Raw genomic sequence first — 22,886 nt, 5'->3', positions numbered from 1 at the left:
CCTCTCATGATAAGAAAACCAAGATATCATTAAATCAATGCCTTGGAATGATAGAGCCCCAGCTGAACACAGATCTAATGTCCCTCCACTGTTTCCCTAAACCAGAACATCTTCTTCCTTCAGGGTCCTTAGCAGACTTACAGCATTTGTAGGGTGATTTATCTTGAATATGCCTACTCTGTGCCCTTCTTCATTCCTTTGCAATTTACACTGATATCAACATAGCCCATTTACTGACACAACATTCAGAAAGAAATATGAATTGTGTCTTGAAAGCCATAACTGGAAACTAGGCAGGAGGGACGTGGAAATTTGCAGCAGAATTCTACAGTAATGGAAAGAGAATAAGCTGCACAGCTTAAACACAGTTGCTGGTCATCTTGCTTTGTCAGGTCTAAAAGAAAGTGACTCTAGTTCTATACCTCTATTACTTGGTTGCATCCTCCAGTTTCATCTCCAGTTTCATCTGGCTTTGGCATCAGGGCAAGGAACTTGCTTTGACCACTGATACGTTTAGAGTGATGTGGATAGAGATATCATCACTTTGGCTTTGAAGGTACTCTCATCTGCTTCCCATTAGATCATATCCATCAGCACCTCCTTGACAGCTGGCCACATTCATGGGAGCTGAGCTCAGCTGAGGTCAGAGTACAGACTCTACCAGGGGCTGGCTGCAGTGACAGCTATAACTTCTTGGAAAAAATCATCCCTGGTGCATACAGAACACATCCAACAAAGACAGCCTTGGGTCCTCACCCTACAACTGTTAACAGTGTGTCTGCATCTGAACAGTTGGGTTGGAGCGTGGAGCAGTCTTTCCAGCACAAATGTAGCTGCCTGAAAATTCTATAAACTGAAGATTCCGTTTTCTGCTCAGCAGATGCTCTGCCCATACTATAAAACAGTGCAAACAAAATTGCAGGTATAGTGGATGTGATGGGATGCCTCATTAGAAATAGTTCTTTTCAAGAGAGACACAGCTATGCTGACTCCTAATCTGCCTGGAGTCCTTGTGAGAGAAACGAGACGGCTGATGACAGTAGACTGTATTGCAGGTCTAGGAAGATTTGTAGTGGAAGATGATACTTAAGATGGAATAACTATCTTTCATCCAAAGCAGCAAGACAAGGGAGTAGGAGAAAGCAGCTGAGGGAAAATGTGAGCTCTGGTCTACAAGGGCAGCTTCCCACTTTTTTTACACGTTTGCAGATGTCAAAATCTTGGTATGCCAAAGAATCCCAGGTTATACATCAGTTACCATGAAGACTGGAGCAGAGAGTAGCTCTGGAAATGGGTCACAGGTTAGGAATGGCAATAAATGCTTAGCTCTGTTACAGGATGAGTTAGGCTGGCTTATTCCTGCTGTTTTCCTTTCTCTCAAAGCCAGGGACTCCAGCTGCCCAGCAATTCTCACACTAGTGCAGCTCTGCAGTTAAGTAATTAGCCACAGAATGTGAACTCCACATTAACTGCTCATAAGCCATAGGTTGTCTCCGGCTGAGTTCATGTTCAGTGTTCCTCACTGGGAAGACTGAACTCAGCCAAAACTGAACCAGAGTTGTTTTCTGCAAATTCCACCCAGTCCTTGAAAAACAACCCTAGGACTCATCAAGGGGAAAAAAAAAAAGGAAAAAAAAAAGAAAAAAAGTCATCTCTGCCTGACGCCTCATGCTGGGTCCCGGAAGGGACATATGAACACCTCCTGAATGGGCTGCAAAATGTAGGACACACTCAGGTTTTTTTCATGAAAGCTGTAGATTCTGTGCCCTTAAATCAGCTCTATGGGATTCTCAACAACTCAGAAGCTTGTGTGGTTTGCAAGGCCACTCACTTGGGCACAAAGGAACAGACTTATTAAGTGGGAGGCAAGGGACGTCCAAGGTGGAGCAAACCTGCCTTGCACAAAACCACTTTTAGCAGACATGTGAGCATGTGGCTGAGGGACAAACCACTGAGTAAAATACACCACAGCACATCTTGGCAGCGGCAGCTTCTGTGCTGTCTCCCACTCCGCCAGCTGTGTCAGGAAAGCTGAGGCTAGGGAAACACACGCTCCCAAAGAATCACAGGGTTATCACGCACACAGACCAGCACCATGCCATAGCTATACACTGCATATTTGTATTCTGGCATACCCCAGAGGAATTACTTTATCCTAAGTCACCACGTAGAGCCCGATGTATGTAAGGCTTCTGAAGGCACACTATATAGATCACTCTGAAAAATTTTCTCTATGAATATTTCACTCTCTGATGCTTGTATATATCAGGAATAACTTTACTGAAGTTAATTAATTTCTGCTGTGGATCTTTGCATATCATAGCTGCTGCCTGGAATATATAGCAGTAGTAAAAACATTTATCAGCATGCTAGGTAAGGCTCTGCTTTGAATCAGTAAAGTAAGACATTGCCTGTAAGGAGACTAATTGCTATTTTAAGTCTGGGGGTTTTTGTTATCTAACTTCTTCGTTTCTTGGCTTTATGGATCAGAGGCAGCAATATTTTGGCTGTTGTCAGAACCTCATCACAGCTGAGTAGCTTTCATTCATAACAGTCACAGTCTCAGTGATTAATGTTACTACTTAAAAAGCACTTCACCAAGGTAATAATGTAGAATGTGTTACTCAAAGGCACTCCTTCAGCTCACACCCTTTCAGAGAAGCTCTAACCTTCAGAATTTTAGGGACTTTTTTTAGCTATTTAAGAATCGCTACTCTGTATCCAAATTATGAATCATTCAGTTTGTGGAGGGTTAAGCATTAGGTCAAACATGTATACTCATGAGAAAAATGAAGGGGTAGTCCATGCCCTAAGACCAGTAATCTTCCTCCTACAAGCATTAGAGCTTGCTTATAGCAAGCGGGGTGTGCATTTTAGTAATGGTCAATTCTTCTTCAATAAAAGGAAGCCTGGAGACTTTTCTACATGACAAAGCATTTGGCAACAATGTTGTTTTGAAGCATTTCCTCCTCTGATCACTTATTTCTACTCCTGTCAGCTCTTTCAGCCGCACTAACACGTCTTTTGTAGGGCTGCCCTATGAACCAGATAGGAAACTGATCCAGGTTAAAAATTAGCCAGCATAGGGGAAAAAAAAGAAAGCACAGCAAGGAACTGGCACAACTGCAAAAGCAGAGCGCGGTGACACAGGGACAGAACGAGCACACAGTGGTATGGGAAGGAAGTACGAATGCCTGAAATCCTCATTATCACTGAATGCTTGGGGTCGTGGGAAAGACGTGGCCAGTGTCTCAATTAAGTTTTGCCTTTACGAATTAAGTGTAGTTTTGTCAACCAGAAACATGAAAAAACTAATCTCTGATCCACAAATCCATGACGGTAAAAACCTCTGCTAAGGTGTAAATAAATGCAGCACATGGCAACAGCCTGGAAAAGAGTAACTTGCCTCCTCCAGCTGTAGCTGATCATTTACTAGAAAAAGGTGTTATAAAGACCATGGTGCACATGTGTGAAATTATTTTTTGCAGGAGACTAAGGAAAGTCAATTCCCCAAGCAGAGGAGGCACAAGTGGTCCTATAAAAGGAATAGTTTTGCAAAATCTGGCATGGAGTTTGTGTATAAATCAGAGAGGGAACTAGGATTCTGCTAGAGGAGAAATCCTAGTGTTGAGGGGAGAGGGTCCAGCAGTTAGTGTCAACTTTAGAAGAAAGTCTCTGATCAGTCCTCTGGGTTTTGTGGTGCTATTCTTCAGTGTTTGAAGGCCTGAGAAGTCTGTTGAAGACAGATGGGGACAGAAGGGGTTACAGTAACATATAGTAGATGGTGACCTGCTAATGTGGTCTTTCTTGAAGATTCAAGTTGGGTATTTTGTTTGGGGGAGAGAAAATGGCATTCTAACCTTGGTAGCTATGTGGCTCTGACTGTATAACTAAGCACAGACTTTTATTGTCCAGTTTAGACATACCCTAATGAAGTAGGTGTATATACAAGTTGTTTTCAAACAACTGTACCTATTCTGACAGTAAACTGCCTATATTAGAGAAAAATTGTTTGTATTTTCTACTTTGCTCCAGTAAGGACTTGGTAAGAGTAGAGTAAGCCTGAGACTCTAAAACTCTAATCATGAAATAAAAGCTTAATGTGTAGCAAGACTTTCTTGAAGGTCTTGCTGCTCTAGCACTTTAAGATGAGACTTTGCTGAAACATCTTCTGCCCTCTGCAAGGTCACAAGAGACAAAATACATTGCTATAGGATGACAAGGTTTGGCTCTCTGTGGGCTGTGAGGAGGGCTGTTGAATTGTGTATATATTAGACCCTTAAATCTGGTGTCAGTGTGCTTTGATAAGGCATATTGCTGTGCTTCAAATTCTAAATACGAGAGCAAATCCAACTAGACTAATAGAGGTGCTTTCCAATAAGGGTGATGTGCGCTATTTCATTCAATTTCTGCCTTGCTAAAAGAACTTTTTTGGAAAACCTAATGGTGAAGGCAAGAGGAACATGTTTGCTGGCTTTTGTTTCCAGCTACTAGATCATGGTGAGCAGGTTGTTAGGAGAATGTCACTCGATATATACTTTATATCATTTAATTAAGGAATTTTTATACAATACCTGAACATTGTTTGTTTGAAACTCATATCACATAAGTTTCGTTGTGTCAGCATCTCTTTTGACTCTTGAAGGCTGGTTGTATCCAGAAAAGCTTTAGTATGATGTGTCTGCTGTTAAGTTCTGCCTGTGCCCAACATTTTGGATTGTGGCTTGGGCCACCTTTTTTTTTTTTTTACCTCTTTTGGACACTTAAAAAACCAACCAAACAAAAAGAACAAAAACCCCACCCACGCATAAACAAAGTTTCTCAAATTTTATTTAAGGTTATACTCTGTCTTTTGTACAGTGAATGGAAGCAGTGAGAGACTTAGAGGTGAAAATAAGCTCTAATCTCACAACATGTGAGCATAACTTCAAGGAGCATTTTCCTCTATTAACATTTTTTAAACTGACTTGGTTCTGTGTATGCTCCTGTTTTATCCTTTAATACACACTATTACAATTTAAAGTTAAATGTGTATCTCATTCTTCTGGAAAACTATAATTTCAGAGATTGGGTCAGAAAGTTTACTTCCTTGACTATTATGTTGCCAGAGCCTTCTCAAAAGTGTTCAGCAGCTTAGCTAGTTTTTAAGGAAAGAGTGTAGTATACTGAGTGAAAATTGTATGTTGTCTTCATTCCTGAAGTGGGAGACATTGCCAGCACAACTACAGTAGCAGGTTGGTAACATGGACAAGACACTGATGACAACTCTGGAAGGTGTGCTGATGGTGAGCCTCATGCTGTCCTCTATGTTAAGATTTGCACTCCAGTAATACAGTTAAGACCAATTTTTGTTTTGTTTGCTCAACCACCCCCCCACTCTGGGCACAAGGGGAACCAGTCCACATGATCACGCTACACAAGTGTGAGCAACAAAACGAGTTTTCTGTTGTTTCAAGAACTGAGAAATCATAAACCACTGTGTCAGCAACATCTCACACTAGCTAACCTCTTCTTTGCTAATCTCTTCTCTATGATCAGAAATGATCTGGTAGTGATTTCTCTGGGTGTAGATCAGGCATACTCATGGTCTGCTCCTAGGAGGCAGAAGAGTAGTTTCAGATTTATTTTTTTTTTTTATTAATTTTCAGAAAAACCAAAAAACTTCAAAATATCAAAAATGAAAAAAATTTTAAAATTCTCTCTTTTAAAAGGTGTAGTTCCCTACTGGACCACAAAAAAGATGAACTACAAATATCCTCATATACTAGACTCTTTATATTAATTTAGCCACTGTTGCAGTGGTAAGTCATTTGCTCTGCTGAGATGAAGCAAGGGATGCTTCTGAACAGGACAGGAATCATTCATGGCACTCAACGTAGGCTGTGTCTCCGAGTGCAAAATGTCAGATGTAAAAGATGATTTGTCTTTGTCTCAAACACCTAGTAGAAAAAGAAATATGATTGTGTCTAGGATTGAGTGGGAACATTTCTATTTTATTTCCTCCTCTAACACACCAAGGATCAGTTTTTGATTTTTTGTACAAATCTGCTTTTCCTCACACTATCTTATACTTGGCACAATTTTTGCAGCGAAGGAGAAAGTTTACCAAATGTCATCATCTTTGCTCTTGATGTAATATCCATCATCACTATGGGGTTCAAGTCTAGACAGCACAATAGTTAAAATAGAAGTGTCCACCCAGCAGTAAAGATAACATTATTAATAAGCCTGGTGAAGCCACCCTGAGCTGTAGAAACCTCAGGGAGAAAGATGACAGACAGGGTAACACACAAACTTAGTAAGATTCATGCTTGCCCAGCAAACAAAGGAGAATGCTAGCAGATAAAGACAGCTAACTATAAAAGTAATGTTGTTATGTGGCTTATGCCTTCTGATGCTACCCCAATCAGCAGCATTGCTCCTGTACTGTAGATAAGCATGTACATTACTCTAGCCTAACAAAATGCTAAATGAAGTAGAATCCCCTAACATCGATCCAGCAGGCAGCTATGATGCTGGGGAAAGCCAAGGTGAACAGATTTCAGGAAGCAGCTAACTCGCTTGTCTCCCCAGGCAGCAGCTGAATTGCCATGAATTAGATGGACCATTAGTCTGACTCAATGGGGCATTTCTCGTGAGGGCTTAATTTTGTTCACAACAATATTCTTCAGAGGCACTCGGGGCTTGCAGTGCTGCACCACAACTGGATATTAGTGCCTGAGAAACTATGAGAAGGCTGTGCACACAGGTCTTACCTTCTGGGAAGGCAATCTGATGAAATGTGGAAAATAGCATGACACCAGACTGAGACAGTGCTGCTAACGTGCCCATGTGTTAATTTTTTTAACTATTCAGTAAGGCACTCTGAAAAACTGGGAGGGGGTTCCAAGGAAGGAAACTGTAGCCATGCAGTGCCTTGTTTTGGAAAGAAGGGTATGAGTGGCAATCTGATTCCTTCCTGGTAACATGCCAGTCATTTCAGCAGTTTAATTTCACAATGAAGTACCGACTTGCTGTGAGAGATTACTACCTTCCTATCAGAGGCATTGGAAGCCAAGTAACACCAGCACCTCAACTGATCCCTGTAATTCATTCATCAGACCATGAATTAGGGCTTCTGAGGGGGCAGATCCTCTTCAGTCCTGTTGACTGTGCTATGCAGGTGGAAAACTCCAGCAAAAAGGTGAGAATGGTAGAATTGGATAAACTATGCTATTTTTTTGCATGGGGCTCCAGCAATATGCACCGTGAATGGTGAGTGACTTAATCAGTTGACCCATAAAAAGTCTACTCCAGCAGGGAAGGAGGTGTTTGTTACCGTAGAAATGAAAGGTTTGAAGGAATGGGAAGGGAAGACCTCCTGTACCTACTATACCTACTAACAAACTCCTCCCCATCAAAAGATACCAGACAGGAGTTCCTGAACTTATTGATTAGGATAGTTAATAGAGAGGACTTCAGGCTGAAGATAACATAACAAATATATTTTACACCACCATAATTGTTGAAGAGATGTAACCTGCTATGCCTTGTGTATGCCAAGTCAGAAGACAATGTTATTTTTCACTTATGCTTGAGTGGACCTTACATGGGTGAGTTACTCATGGAGATCGAAGGGATGAGTGGAGTTCAGAAGTTGTGCTAAGGACTGAGTGAAGGTGGCAGTGGTTAACTTGGGTGGAACAATATACTTATAGTTGAGAAGATTTTCCCATATTACATGCCTCTCACAGGTTGCCATAGAGAAAGGGGATAAAGAGTGAATGGAAGAGAAGGTAATAAAGAGGGGAAAATGGAAGTTAAGCCAGCTGGCAGGGCTGTGACAACCTCTTGCACAGCTGGGAGATCCTATTGCCACTGATTCTGTGAGGAACTGGTAAAAGCAGCAATGTTGCAGATCAGTGAGCACCTGTGGGCCATGCTGAGACCCTGAGGGAAGACATCTGTAAATTCTTAGATTGCTTTGACTCCATCCTCCTGGTCAGCACCAGCCTCAGTTACTAGTCCAGGTGGTGGCACGCAGCCTACGGCAGTAGCCTCTCATCTGGGGTGGCCTGTTCTCAACTGCTTGTGAGGGAAGGCACTGGTGCTCACCACAGTGGGCAGGGCTCAGGATAAGAGCCTTGTAGTGGTCACCTGCAGTCTTTGACGGCCATAGAGCAGGCAGCTCCCGGGGCTGAGGTGAGGTGTGTGAATGGAGCCTGGTGCTGGTGGCAGCACGAGGGGCTCGGCCTCAGCCATGTTCCCCCCCCGAGGGCTGCTGGCCCTGTCCCAGCACTCCATCCCTGGCATGGCTGAACATGAGCCAACAGTGTGCCCAGGGCACCAAAAAGGCCAATGGCACCCTGGCCTGTATCAGAAATAGCGTGGCCACTGGGACTAGGGAAGTGATTGTCCCTCTGTACTGGTGAGGCTGCACCTCGAGTTCTGTGTCCTGTTCTGGGCCCGTCAATTCAGGAAGGACATTGAGTGCTGTATCGAGTCCAGAGAAAAGGGGAATGAAGCTGGTGAAGAATCGGGAGCACAAGCCCTACGAGTAGCGGCTGAGGGAGTCTGGAGAAGGCTCAGGGGGGACCTTATCGCTCTCTACAGCTACTTGACAGGAGGTTGTAGCCAGGTGGGGGGTCGGTCTCTTCTCAGAGGCAACAAGTGATAGGACGAGAGGACATAGTGTTAAGCTGAATCAGGTTGGACATCAGGAGTAATTTTTTCACAGAAAGGGTGACTAGATATTGGAATGGGCTGCCCAGGGAGGTGGTGGAGTCACTGTCTCTGGAGGTGTTTAAGGAAAGACCGGACGTGGCAGGTAGTGCCACGGCCTAGATGACAGGGTGTTTGATCGTAGGTTGGACTCGACAGTCTCAGGTCTTTTCCAACCCACACCGCGCTTCAGTCCCGCGGCGGCCCCGAGACCGCCCGGCCCTCAGCGCCCCCGCCGCGCACCCCGTTACGTCACGGGGGGCGGTGCTCCGGAGAGACACTTCCGCCTCGGTAGGGCCCGGCCGGCGCGAGCCCCGTGCGGGCACTTCCGCCTCGGTAGGTGTCATGGCGGCGGGGACGGGCGCCCCACGTGACGCCGCCAGGCCCGGCGCGGTCTCGAGGCAGCTCTCGCGGTGCCTCGCGGCTCCCCCCAACCCCCCCCCCCCCCGCGCGCTCCCCCGCTCGCCGGCCGCTCGCGCAGCGCTCGGCTCGCGCTATATAAAGGGGCGAGGCGGCAGCGCGGCGGCTGCAGCCCCGGGGCCGCGAGCGAGCCCGGCACAGGCCGCGGGGCCGCCCCTCAGCCGGGGCGGGACGCGCGGGCGCTGGGGGGACGCAGCCGGGCAGGTTTATTGTTTTAGGGGCGACTCCCCCCCCGCGGTTGGGGGCGTCCCGGGGGGCTCGGGACATGGCGAGCTCGACTAACACAAACCCCGTGGTAAGGACCGGGTCGGGGGGCGAGGGGGGCCCCGGGGGCAGCGCGGGCGGAGGGGGCCTGCGGGGCCCGCCGCCCCCCTCCCCTGCGCTCCCTTCCCCTCCCGCCGCCCGCCTCGGGCGGTCCCGGCCCCCGGCGGGCAGGAGCGGCGGGGGGCGCGGGGCAGCCTCGCCCCCGCGGCGGAGCCAACTTGTGGCGCCCGGCGGCGGGCAGAGAGCGGCGGCGGGAGCGGGGCGGTGGGAGCAGGGGCGCGGGGCGGAGGCCCGGGGACGGCCCCGCGGGGAGGCCGGGGGTCCGGCGGGCAGGGGAAGGGAAGGAAGGGAAGGGCCGGCGGGCGGGGGGCGCCGACGGCGGGAGCCGCCCGGCGAAGGGGCGAGAGCCGGAGGAGCGTGGGCGCTGCCGCCCGCCCCAAGGCGAGGGGAAGGGGCGCCCGAGCCAGGTTTCGGTTTTGTGGTGTCGGCGGCGGGGAAGCCCGCCCGGGCTCCGCTGGAGCCATTTTATGTTGCTTTGTACGAAGGAGACGATGGTTGAAAAGCACTTATCCCAGCCCGGCCGGATCGGCTAAGCCGGACGAAAAGCCCTCAACTCCCCTCTGGCGAGCGAGGCAGTATTTATTTTAAAAAGAGAGAAAAAAAAAAAAAAAAAAAGCCCCAGACCTCTCCCCCCCCGTTCCCTTCTCGTGCTTTCTGCACCTTGGCGGGTGGCTCGCTGCTGCACTTGTACTCACAGAGGTTTGCAACAAGCAGTCCCACAGCCCTGCGCTGCCACCGAGCCCCCACGGCCGCCGCTCCGCTCCCCGGCGCGCCCCCGGCCGCGACCCCCGCCCCGAAGCGCTGGAGGAGACAAACCCGGCGTCCCGGCGGCGGGCTCGGCCCCCTTGTTTGTGGCTCTCAGATCCATCATGGCTTCCCCCTGCCTTTCTGCCTCCCTGCTCCTTGTGTTTCTCCTCCCTGTGGCTGCCCTGTTTATATAGAGCTATTGCCGCTCTCTAATATAGACTCTGCTAGGATGGGAAGGTGCTTTCCAGCCCCACGTCACCGCCTCTCCATTTAAACACCACATCAGCCTTTAAATAGGGAGCGAGCCGCGGAGCGCGGGCTGGGAGGTGCATGCGTCCGCGGCGGAGGCTGTGAGACGAGCGGCTTGTCCCTCGGATCCCAAACGGCCTTTTCCACCGCTTTCTTTTCCCTCCGCGCCGCTCGAGCCCTTCGTCACCGGCCTGCGGGGCGGTGGTGCTTTCTGCCGGCTCCGGCGCGGGCGGGGGTGTCTCCCAGCCGGTCTAAATGGGCTTTCCTGTGCTTTTACGCATTGTACAAAGACAGATTTCATCCCCTCCTGCATTTGAATGTTTACCTTTTTTTTTTTTTCATTTTCTTCTTTGTTCGTTTTTGAGTTTTAGTGGGGTTTTGGTGTTTTTTTTTTTTTTTTTTTTGTCAATAGCACGCAGCTTGCACACGTTCCTGTGCTCTTGTAAGGTCTTCGAAGTAGCTTTTCTGCTGCGTGGGGAAAGTAGTGTTTAAACGGTTCTTACCAAGTGTATCAAGGAGAGCTGTACTTACTTTATGGCACTTCGCCAAGGTCTGACTACAGCTGTCATCCCAAAAGTGATGTTAATATTAGTTTTGTGTATGGATCATGGGCTCTTGTTACTCAATGATTTTTGTGCGTTTCTGGTGACTAAAGTGTACTAATATTTTATTACAGTCCAGGCAGAGTAGAGGTTTTAGAATTTTCACTAACACTTGGTTTCATTACAATATTTGGTATACTGCAGAATATTATATAAAAGAAAATGCAAAGCATCCTAATTTTCTTTTCCAAATCTGAGATTTTTCAGACTTGCCTGTGAGTTAGGATCATGCAACTGCAAAGAAACATCTTTGCTTTGATATTTTGTCAGCTTTTGTATCAGAAAATTTTAGGAAAGTAGTCAGCTGTTACACAGATGATGTGAAAGATGCATACTGAATGTGTGTGATCTGAATCTGTTATTTGTCCTTCTGTTTATAAGCTTCTGGCTTCATTTTTTTATTGCAAGAAAGGGATCTATTTCTGTGTAGTAAATTATAGGGTTTGCTTCTCTTTCTTGACCAAGTTAGTACTCAATAGCAAAAAATATATATGTTGCATAATATCCAGAGTACTTGTAAATATCTTTGACTCAACAATTTACTAAGACTTGCTTTCTTTCAGCTGTATTTCTGTACCGTCCTAAGTTCTGTAGAGTTCTCTTGAAAGGCGTCAGTGTTTGAACATTGTGTTTGGATTAGCAAAAACCAAGCTTAAAATGAGCCTGCTTCAAATAGGTATGCTTTAGGCTAATTTTCAGTTAAGTACTAAAACCTTGCAATGGTGCGTGGTCAACTTTGTCAAATTCAGGTCTCATTCAATAGCAAAGATCACACTGCTTACCCAAGGGTTGCCAAAGATGAATGGGAACATTTTGAATTGCTGCATCCAGGTGGCTTTAGGAAGCTGGACTTGGAGCCTAATATGTCAGTAGCATTGCGTAAGCATCCAGTCAAATCTGAATTGCTAGAAATCTGTTCTCCCTAATAAAGGACAAGTATAATGTTAACAGTTATATGCAGTATCAGATTTTGTAGGTGACAAAAAATTTTTTTGTAAAAGTCCATGACAATGTAAAAAAAGCTCAGATTGTAGTGCTTGCATTGTAGATATATACATGTTACTTCTTTCTATGCACATCTTTGATGTAATTGTGACAACTTACCTTTACAGTGTGCTCTTCTAGCTGCCTATGGCCAGCTTACAGCAGTAACTACGTGGCTGGGAGAAAGATTAGCAGTGTTTCAGAGAGAGCTGCAGAAGCAACCAGGAGCAAACTGCTGTCAAATGCACAAAGCGTGCTGTGGCGTATCTCTCCATAACATGTTGGTGATTGGAAACCCAAACTGCTGAAATCCTAAGTGTTGTGATAATAATTACAAAGAATTGCAGTTTTTATACCCTTGAAATGGAAGGAATGTAGGAAGTGTAAGCCCCCAAAGGCATGTGGTGTTTCTTAAAATAGCTTGTTCCTGAGTTTGGAGTGTGTGTGCATGTGTAGCAGTCTCACCATACTCAGAGTTTTCTTTACAAGATGCACAGGGAAAGTGAAATATAATCATTTCCTTATGTTCCCAGAGGGGGAAATACTAGATTTCAAATCTCTTCTATGTGTTTGTGGTTGTATCTAATAAATCAGGAATTTTAATTGTTGTCTTTTATCTGTAGTAAGTGTTTGGAATAGTGTTTATTGAAGAGTGATTTGAGTATTTTGCTCTTAAAAGAGCTTGAAGTTTACAGCAATGTACTCTTTATGAGGGAGGCACTTTAATATAAACCAGATGAAAACATGATTATTTTAATAGCAATCTTTAAAGCCTCCATTTGTTCCCATTGCTTTCTCTGACTGAATGCGAAAATTTATTGGAAAACTCACCTGCTATCCCATCTTTAGACTTATTCAGTAATTGTATTACCATGTTTATTTTTTGAGTAAGCAGTATATAAAAATAATTTTGTCATCCAACTCCAGAGTCTTAGATGGCTTATATAAACAGCTTGAGCATCATATAAATAATGCTTAAAGCCAACACTTAGTGTATATCTAAAACAATACAGTGTACTTCCTTTTAAAGACTGAAACTTAAGACTGTTTTGTAATTTTACTGGGTATGCCTCTTTTGAGGTAGGAAAAGAGCGTTCTGTGATACTCTTCAAAATTCCACTGTGATGTCTCTTTAAGGCATTACTGCTCCCACTGTGGAAGATGTTGCATCCACCTGGGCTGGATGCTCAGTTGGAGTGTACAAAAGAGAATGTTTTCAACCAGACAGGATTTTTCTGGGTATTATGTGAATGTGTATAGGTAAAATCAGACACTGTTTCATTATAAGCATGCAGATACTTTCTTCTGCCTTCCTTTCCTTCTAATCATGTAGCCATGAGTGTACCATGTGATCAGAGCAGCATCTGAAAATTGTGAACCATGTTTAGATCCAGTGCACTGTGTGGCTAATGCAGAGAAGTACATACATGCACAAACTGCTTGCAGGCTTGTTAACATGCATGGCTTTTGGTTCACTGCACCCCTGCAGGACTGTCATGTTTTGGGGGACTTACCTGCTTGCTTTGGCTGTTGGAAGTAGTGGAGAAGGATGCTGTGTCAACAATGGCAGAGTGAACATCTGTGCTCTTAACCTGCCTCTCTGCTGTCTTGCTAAGCTAACACTGAACACTAGAAACCCCTATCTGCTTGAATTTGTTTTTTCTCTTATTACACAGGGAATAAAAGAAATTTCCAAGTAGACTGTTGGGCTGTAGAGTCAATTTGTTGTATCTGAATGTTGATATCTTTCTTATGAGGCTTTACAGACTCAGGAGACTTTGTGAATAATCCTTACAAAAATGCCTGACTGTGGAGAATAGGAGGAGGTATCTACTGGTGAAAATTATTAGGGCCTGTTTGCGTAAAATCTGTTTTGTTAGAAAAGTGGACTAATAGGTGATTTAAGGAGAGAAGGATTAAAGGAGAAAATGTGGTCTCCATCCTGCAGGAATTTTTATTGTGATTTCAGGCATACAGGTATTTCTCTTGACTTTAGTAAAGTAACTCGTGCCCGAGGTTAAGCATGTTTATTTGCAGAGTGAGGTTTTGGCATTTAGGAACAGATGCTTTTAATATAATAAGGACCAATATATGGAATAGGTTAAGTACTATTTCTGTGCTAGTTGAATCGCATAAGCTTTATACAATTTGTTTAATTATAGAAATAATAGGACTTAATGTTATTCAGTAGAACATCTTTTTGCATCTGTTATGAATTAAATCTAAGTGGAAAAATAATCCTGTTAATGGTGCTTGGTATTTCTAAGTTACTACACAGATTTAAAATGCTAGCACTCAAGAGCAGTCTGGCTTTGGAAGTCTGTTTCAATGTCTATAAGCACAGTTAATGCAGTATTTGAAGCCTGGATAAGTAAGCATGCAGTATGGCATGTTTTGTCTCTTTTGGAGAAGTTAAATTTTGGACATGGGTGCTGTAAATGTAGAAAAGTAATTGTAAAGGATGGCAAACTTACACTGTTACTTGAAGCCTGAGTTTGGGGTTTTTTTGAGTGACAAGTAACAGAAGGATGAATTCTAGCATTTCAGTTACTTGATTTGCAGCAGCATGTTTTAAAGCTGCAAAGTGATCAGTAGCGTAGAGTGGTATGTTGAGTTTTGTTGGTTTTTTTTCTTTTTTTGTGGGGGGAGGGGGTGATGGTTTGTAAGAAAAATCACTTGAGCATGCTCCTATGAAGAGTTTGTTTTAAACAGTAAGGACATAATGCACTAAGCAGCCATCAGACTGCTTAGTTCCAGGTTCCAAATATGGGTTTTTATCCCCTTGTAATCTCAATGCATTTCTTTACAGTTTTTTGGTTTTGTTTTTGATTTCTTTCACACATTTTAAAGCAAAGATATTCAACTTCTTTTTTGTGCTTATTGGCCACTCAGCCTTTTTGTGGACTAGTAAATCATGTGCTGCTATCCTCCCTGCATTATTCCTTAACTTAGGCATAGCATTTCCATAATGTGTGCAGTATAATCTTGGGCATGTCTGCAACAAATTCAACACTTCTGGAATGCATTAAGCAACTATACATGCATAAAATAGATGTTTCAAGTGCATGCAGTAAATTTGTGTAGTTCCAGCACCTCTGCACTAACTGCTTGATGCAGATTTCCCGTGTGTGCATTGGAGGCACAGCTTTCTTGGGATGCCAAACCCACTGCACCAGAACAGGATGATTGTTTTGCATGTACACAACGTATCTGATGTGTGTGGCATCATTAGGGATTTAAGGAAGTTAGGGAATGGGGTTGAGGAGGTGAGGGATGAGGAGAAAGTTGTAGCTACTTTCAGATCATTTTAAAATTGGTGTATGCCCAGCCCAAGGAGCAGCCTTTGTCAGTGACATATATATGGTTCACAAGCTACAGATTGATCACCCTAATTTAGAGCTCATAGTGCCACCTTGCAATTACGTAGCACAAATATTTAAACCCAGCCAAAATCCCGTTGAGTTTCTTACATAGGAAGAGACATCTAGCTGTACTGTTTAAAAGATACAGCACATGCACAATACAATCTTTGTATGGTCCTATGAATTAAATTTTGAGCTTTAATTGATAAGTTTAAATGTTCACATTCTCTGTTTTAAACGGTACCTTCATTTTAAAATTCACAAAATGGCTGAAGTTGGAAGGGACCTTTGGAGGCCTTCCTGCAACCTCCTTGCACAAGCAGGACCTCCTAGAGCTGGTTGCCCAGAACAATGTCCAGGTGGCTTTTGAGTATATCCAGGAATGGAGGCTCCAGAACTTCTTTTGGCAACTTACAGTGAACTGATAATTCACTTTATCTTTGATAGTTTAGGCATGAAATCAGTGTAATAGAATTATAACGTATTTGTAGTGCTTTCCCATGAAAAACTTGTAATGTAAAAGCATAACTACTGATTGAAAACAGAAATCTGTCTAGCCTAATATCCTGTCTGCAAGAGTTTTTTGTAAACAGATGTGTAAGGAAGAACAGGACATTCACATGAATGCTTCCAGTTTTTTGGGCCTTCAGTGGTTTTCAGCTCAAGATCATTCTGAGTCATATTTGGTACCTGTTAAACTACCAAGCACTAACAAGTTTTTTGTCTGTATTTGTCTAATATGTTTTTGAACTCTTAATGTTCTTTGATGTATTTTGCACACATGCAAGTATTTTTGCATATTCAGTATCTACATTTGCAAGCAGAAAACAAATTGACTGAATGGAAAACAGTCTTCTCTGTTTTGAATTATACTCATGGCTTGATAACACTTGTACTGTAGTTATATCACAAGAGGTCATGAGTAGTCCCTTCCATTTTCACCTTGTTTGAGCTGTTCTTGGTTATTTATACCTCTTTGGATATTTTAGTCACTTGGAAAGATGCAGTGTATTCTGTAATGCAGTTTTTCAGAATTTTTTTATGTGAGGAAATCTTATTTTAAAGTGATAAATTTCTTTCAAAACAGTGCTGACTAGTTATTGGTTTTTTTAAAGCCTAAATTGTACAGGTCTGTTATTGAAGATGTCATCAATGATGTCAGAGAAGTTTTTCTGGATGAAGGAGTGGATGAACAGGTTCTTATGGAACTCAAAACTGTAAGTTGCAACTTTAAAGTTCTTTTTAATAGACTAATACAGCAGTTAGTTTCCAAATCTGGTTACTGTTGTACACAGTAGAAATACTAGTTTTTAGTTAGTTAAGCATTGTATTAATCTGCATATCTGCAGTCCCGTATCATTTGAATTACACTGCCGTACAGAGAGGTTTGCTCACCTGGTTTACTTTCCCTAATCTGACAACAACAGGCATCTGAATTCAGTGTTATTTTGGTCCCCAAAACATTGTATCTTTAAAAAAGGGGAAGATGTTTATTTTAGAGACAGACAGCTCTTAATGTTTCTCGCAGGGAAAAAAGTCTGCTCTGCTGGATGTTTTTGTTTTTCTGAAGAAGAAGAGTTGCATTGTTGGATGCATTGTCAGATTTTTGCATGTATGGTTTGTGTTTTGCAGAAATCTTGTCTTTTGGCAGGTGGTGCGTAATAAATCATATTGTATTCATCACACTTTTGTCAAGCTCTTGGATTCAGAATTTTTACACAGAGTGAGGTTGAGCTGTTATAAAGAGTCCAAAATAAAGGAGGGATGTTAAACCTGAGCTAATGGGTCTTCTATGGCTTTCTTCAGATTCTTTCTGAGTAAAAGAAGCCATTCGAAGGGGAAGGGAAAAGGCAGGGGGAAAGCCAAAACAAAACCAACCAACCAAAAGAAATAAAGCAAAAGGAAGCTGGGAAAGTAGGTCCTGTTTGTCTCAGCTTCTTCAGAGAATGCTGTGTCCCATACAGTATTTTTGAAGTATTAAAAAATGGATGGAAGAGGAAACAAATTTTGAATTTGACTAGACAGAAAGAGGTAAAGACTTTTTTTCCATGAGACCATGACCTGTCTTAGTGGAAGGTGCAGTGAGCACTATAAAAAAAGCACTTTGGTTTTTGTGACGCAGCTGTGTTCTGCAAATGATGTCAGAAAAGACTGAGGAAAGAGACAAGAAGGAAAATGAAGTATTGAAGGGGAAGGGAGCCCTAAGCAGACTTGGAAATCATGAGTCCTGGGTGCCTGTAGTCTTTTTGACTCTGGTGTATTAGAAATACTTGCATTGCTGTCTTTTTGCAAGAACTGCTTTTTTGCATCTGTGACTGTCCTTTGGAGACACATTAGCTGACATAAAGAACTGTAGGGCTGGAGAAGCTGAATTTGATATTGTGGTAGAAACTGTGTAAATGCTTGTAGAGAGGCAGTATCTTAGGGATGGTGGTAGTTTCTGCTGAAATGTGTTACAAGGCAGTAGTTTTTAAGCAGCTTTTATTGAGGAGTTCCAAGAAGAAATGTCTTGAGGAAAGCTGTAATAAGGAATTATTTTTGTGATTATAGAGGTAAGAAAGAAAGAAAGAAAGTAGGGAAGTGGAAAACTTGAAGGCTTATTTAAAGTTACCAGTTTATTCATGCTTCTATTAGAGTTGTTATGAATCTTCCACACATGGAAAAAATAAAGAATGTAAAAGCTTGAGCTTGGACTGACAAGGGATATTTAATTCCTTTTCTTAAAACATTACCTCTGTGGAGTTATCTCTCCAGTCTATATTTGCCTAAGGGCTTTTTGAACTAAGTAGACTGCACAAAATAAACAGTGAAAACAAAATCAATTTTGGATTACTGTCATTATGTTGTTACAAATCCATTGAGTAAAAATTGTACACAGATAGTTCTCTTTCCTTTTCCAAACTAGCTGTGGGAGAACAAGCTGATGCAGTCCAAGGCCGTAGATGGCTTCCATTCAGAAGAGCAGCAGCTTTTATTGCAGGTGCAACAGCAGCAACAGCAGCAGCAGCAACAGCAGCATCATCACCACCACCATCACACACAACCTCAGCCACAGCAAACTGTGCAGCAGCAGTCTCAGCCACAACAGGTCCTTATTCCAGCATCTCAGCAAGGTCAGACCTAATCTCTAAACTCTCTGGCAAAAGACTCTGAAGTTAGTCCAACTCCTTAACATATTCTAAATCTAGGACAGGATGGAAACCTTTTTGTTTTTCTACTTGCCTCTATTTAATGGGTCAAGAGATCTGTCTTGGTAAAAAGTATTTTGGTATATGTCTTAAGTAATATTCTTTAGAAGATTTTGGAAAAGCTGAATTCTCTTGATCTCCTGCAACATAACATGTTTTGAGAACACATGACTTTCAAAATTCCATTAGCAGCTCTAAGTTCAAGCCAATATACTTGTGCAGTTGGCAGTTTAGTCATGAGGTAAAAAAGTCATTAGGAGCAAATTATTTCAAAAAAACCATTGTCAAGCATAAGTCAATTCTAGGACATGAAAAATGCTTGTATAATAGTCTGAGTATATAGGTATTTTTGTGGTCTTAGAAGATTACACATTTTGTAGATGTGGGTGTTCAAGGTGTATTTTAGGTAACCATAACAATAAATATTGTTTCTTGTAGTTACTGGCCTGTGTATTCCTCATTAATAATTTAAGGCAATTTTTTTCAGCAATTATAATTTTATTTGAAATATAAGAAATATTACTGGATTTAACTGTATATATGATGAGTAAACAAATCTGCCACCTATGAAAGGCTTGATTGAGTTTTTCAGTGTATTAAGTTTATGGCATAAAATATTTATCTGTGGTAGTCAGACTTCAGTCTTTTTATCAGATTTCATGGATTAGAGAACCTATGTTGTCATAGGCACAAAAGATAGATTTGAGTTGATTTCCCTCCCTGCCCCTCCAAAAACCAACCAAAACCCAACCACCATATATTCAACACAGAATACAACTGATGTGACTAGCACTGGTTCTTGTGGCATTTTTTTACCGTGGTGTGGGGGCTTTTTTGTGGTTGGTTTTGGGCACTTGTTTTGGTTTTTTTGGGGAAAGGGGGTTGATAGCTTGTTTTCTTCTTATAGTACTTTGTGTTTTGGCTACACATGAATCAGTTTTTAGTGTTGGGATAAAATTAATTTTGAGATTAAGGTCCCTAAATAAATACCTGCGTTTCCAAGGGCTCCAGGGGTCTCTGCCGAGAGGACAGTGGCAGAGCCTGAGGCAGCTGCTCACCGCTCCCTCTGGTGGCCCCTTCGCGGAGGAGCCGTGACTTTACCAGCCTAGGTTCCCTCCACTGACTAGGAGGCCCCCGTGCTCTTGGGGTTTTTCTTAGGCTACAGTAAGATCCTACCTTTAGTAACACACTTAAAGCCAATTTATTGTTGCCATGCGTTGTGGCTTACGACCAAGTGACAGTGTGGAGGCTAAATGAAATTAGGATATCAAAGCACTTTAATCACAGACACGCAGTTTTATGAATTACTTGACTTCCCTGTTCCATGGTGGAAATGGTAGTTCCTCTCATGACCTAGTGCAGTCACAGGGAGAGATCAGAATGATCAACATGGTGATTCCTGCTGTCTTTTATGTGGTCCTGGCACAGGTTCATGAGATTTCATTAAGCTCTTTTGCCCTCCTTGGGTTCCCTGAAACTTGGAGAGATGCCCTCAGATCTTGGTGCAGGGTTGCAGGGCTTCCCACCTCAGAATCTTTTCCAGAAACTCTGTTACCCCTAGTATTCTTAAGTGTCCTTTGTTAGAGGTTTGGATGGAGAATAGCTTGTCAATGATTAATTCATTCAAATTACTCTGCCATTTTTTACTTTACTGTCACAGCTAATAGTAGCGGCAGCCTGCTTGTTCCATAGGCTTAGGCGCTTGTTTTTCTGGATGATCAACAGATTGTTTCTATAGTTTAGCTGTCTGTTTCCCTTAGCACACCAAAACTGCTTTGTTGTGTGGGACAGGTAGTTGATTGCATTTCATCTGCTTCTGCTACACGAAGACAGTGAAAATCATGAGCTAACAGCTATGCTAGCTGCTTGTAACTCAAGCTAACTGCAGCATCCTGTTACTCCTCATCTTGCAACAGTCCTCGCTTAAGTCTGTTTTAAGAGTTAACTATTTTCAGTTGATGTTTTTGAAGAACTGTGATATTGGACATCACCAAGTTTATCAACATTTCACTAATACCTTTAATTTCAGAAATACATTTTAAATCTTGCTTTACTTAGATTCAGAGTAGGTAACTGAAGCCCTTGAAATAAGATCTGTAAAGGCAAAGTAGTCATATCACTTCTTAGACCTGCTGTTGTATGTTGTCTTGAGAGTAAAAATAAGATCAGAGATTGCTTAGTAGTTGTCTTTGTGATGGATGTTTGGGTGATGTTCTTTCTAAGTTACTCTGGCTTGGATGTTATTTTGGGCAGACTGTGTATTTTTCATTAAATGCTGTTTTTTGTTTCCAGCACCTCAGCAGCAGGTTATTGTGCCAGATTCCAAGCTGATACCACACATGAATGCATCAGGCATGGTAAGAGAAGCAGAAGTTTATACAGGCATACACTGTCATTTTGTAAGTTTTTTTGAGTAAATAATAAAAATGAATCTGGTATTGGTCATCAGATGCTTAAAAGTAATTTAAGACAACTGCCAAAGTTATCTGCCATCTTTGAGTTTTGTGGCTGCACTTAAAATCTGGGATCAGTAGTAGTCCATGATGTCAGTTCTGATAACAAATCTAGGACTTACCTTGATCCTGTGCTTTAACCAAAACTTTTTTTTTTAAATCAGAAATTGGAGTACTGTTGGTATACATGATGATATGCTCTTATAACAACACACCACCACTAACTGATGCAAGCATACTGTATGTGCTAGATGCAGGAAAAACCATTGACTACTCTGAAACTTAAATTTATCTCAAGTGAGATATGATTTAGCATTTCACGTAGATCTTTGCTGGTCACATTAATTTGATTCACTAATTTTGTGACAGTATATAAAGCTGAGTCTGGTCATTTACCCTTTTCTTGCAGTTTATATCTCTAGAGCTTAATTTTAATTATCTTCACTTGCTTTAAATTCCCTGGCTTAATTAAAAGAAAAATAAATTGTTTGCAAAGCTGTAAGAAGAACAGCTAATATAAGTTAAATATGTGTATTAAGACTAGAATTCATTCCATTCTTACCAGTTCTGTACTGGAAGCCCATGAAACAAAATTTCATGATGCAATAAGTTTTCAAGTGCAACAGCTTGCTTAGCCTTCATTTCTCCGTTGTCTGCTGATCTTGCTACAGAAAAGAACCTGAACTTTGTTACTTGAATAGCCTGATGTACCCAGAGGCTGAGAGCACATAAACATTCATGTTTTTCTTTTCTGTTTTACAACCATTACAATGGGATTTGTAACTTTTCAAGTCCAACAGCGAAATAATTTTTTTCCTGTCTCAATTAGGTCTTGTTGAGGGGTATTGCAAAAATAAGTATGCTGAGCTTTTTAAACTCTGCTGCTGTCAAAATGTGGATGAATTGTAGACCATAGGGGACTCCTGTTCAGCAAATAGTCACAATAAATTTGGAAATATTATTTGTGTTTATTAGAAACACTTAAGTTGATATAAAAGAGTGGATCTGACATACTGTGAGTATCTTGGAAGGCAGAGAATAATGAGAGTTTATTTATCTATCTTTGTCTGGGACGGAGGATGCATAGAAGCACACTTCAGTTTTGCTCAGTAATCTCTAATTTTGGCAGTTGTAACTACTATATTGACCAGCCAGTATGGGAAGATCCTGTTTCTTATAAACAGGAAGTATGCACTCTACCCGGTAATAAAGTTTAAAGCCTTTCAGTAGCAAAGAGTAATCAGCCATGGTTCTCTTATAAAGGGAGGCTTTTCCATAGGCAGCTGAAGTTAGACCCTTGAAATGGAGAGGCCTCTGGAGAAGTCCATGGCCCTCTGCAAGTTAAGGACTTAAAGAAGATTGTTGTGTTTGGAGCTCCCATAATTGTGTTGGAATTCAGTATCCTTGCAGGTTCAAATCATTACCCATTGAAAGTCTTTCAGTTTCTCTTTGAATCAGCTGTCTTGAGAGAAAAATTAGTCATTCTGTGAACAGTCAATACACAGTATGCGTGTATTCACTCAAAAGAGCTGTGTTATGTGGACTTGAAATGCAAATCACTTACAGAATGAAGAAAAGTGCAAACCTGATTACTACTCCCTGTGAAAATGCGACAGACGAACGTAATCATTGCTTCAGTATCTTACGTTTCTTCAGATTTTTAGGCCCATATCCTTGGCTGCGCTGAAAAAGTGTAACTAAAATTGCCACATGAGCCACGCAGTGTTGTATTGTATTAGTAGATTAGCAGAGGAGGCAGAGGAGAAGAAAAAAAATCTGCTGAGCTTGCAGATAAACCAAGAAACCACATGGAGTTAGGTTAGGGTGTGATACTTAGTGATTTTTTTTCAGCCTTCC

At 42.4% G+C, this 22,886-nt stretch overlaps 1 protein-coding gene across 1 annotated transcript in view; it reads left to right on the top strand.

Annotated features, from left to right (window-relative positions):
• The first annotated feature begins 9,148 nt into the window (after positions 1-9,148).
• GTF2A1 (general transcription factor IIA subunit 1) overlaps positions 9,149-22,886 on the top strand; it is a 27,189-nt gene continuing 13,451 nt past the window's right edge. The window contains exons 1-4 of the mRNA XM_027672995.1: positions 9,149-9,415; positions 16,504-16,605; positions 18,294-18,501; positions 20,869-20,933. Coding sequence (XP_027528796.1) covers positions 9,386-9,415; positions 16,504-16,605; positions 18,294-18,501; positions 20,869-20,933 — 405 coding nt within the window. The 5' untranslated portion in view covers positions 9,149-9,385. The remainder of the gene's footprint in view (positions 9,416-16,503; positions 16,606-18,293; positions 18,502-20,868; positions 20,934-22,886) is intronic.

The sequence above is a fragment of the Neopelma chrysocephalum genome, unplaced genomic scaffold (assembly GCF_003984885.1).
Source record: "Neopelma chrysocephalum unplaced genomic scaffold, ASM398488v2 Primary Assembly neopelma1_24, whole genome shotgun sequence".
Classification (NCBI taxonomy): Eukaryota; Metazoa; Chordata; class Aves; order Passeriformes; family Pipridae; genus Neopelma; species Neopelma chrysocephalum.
Note: the sequence above shows the minus strand (reverse complement) of the source record. Positions and strands in the feature narration are given on the sequence as shown.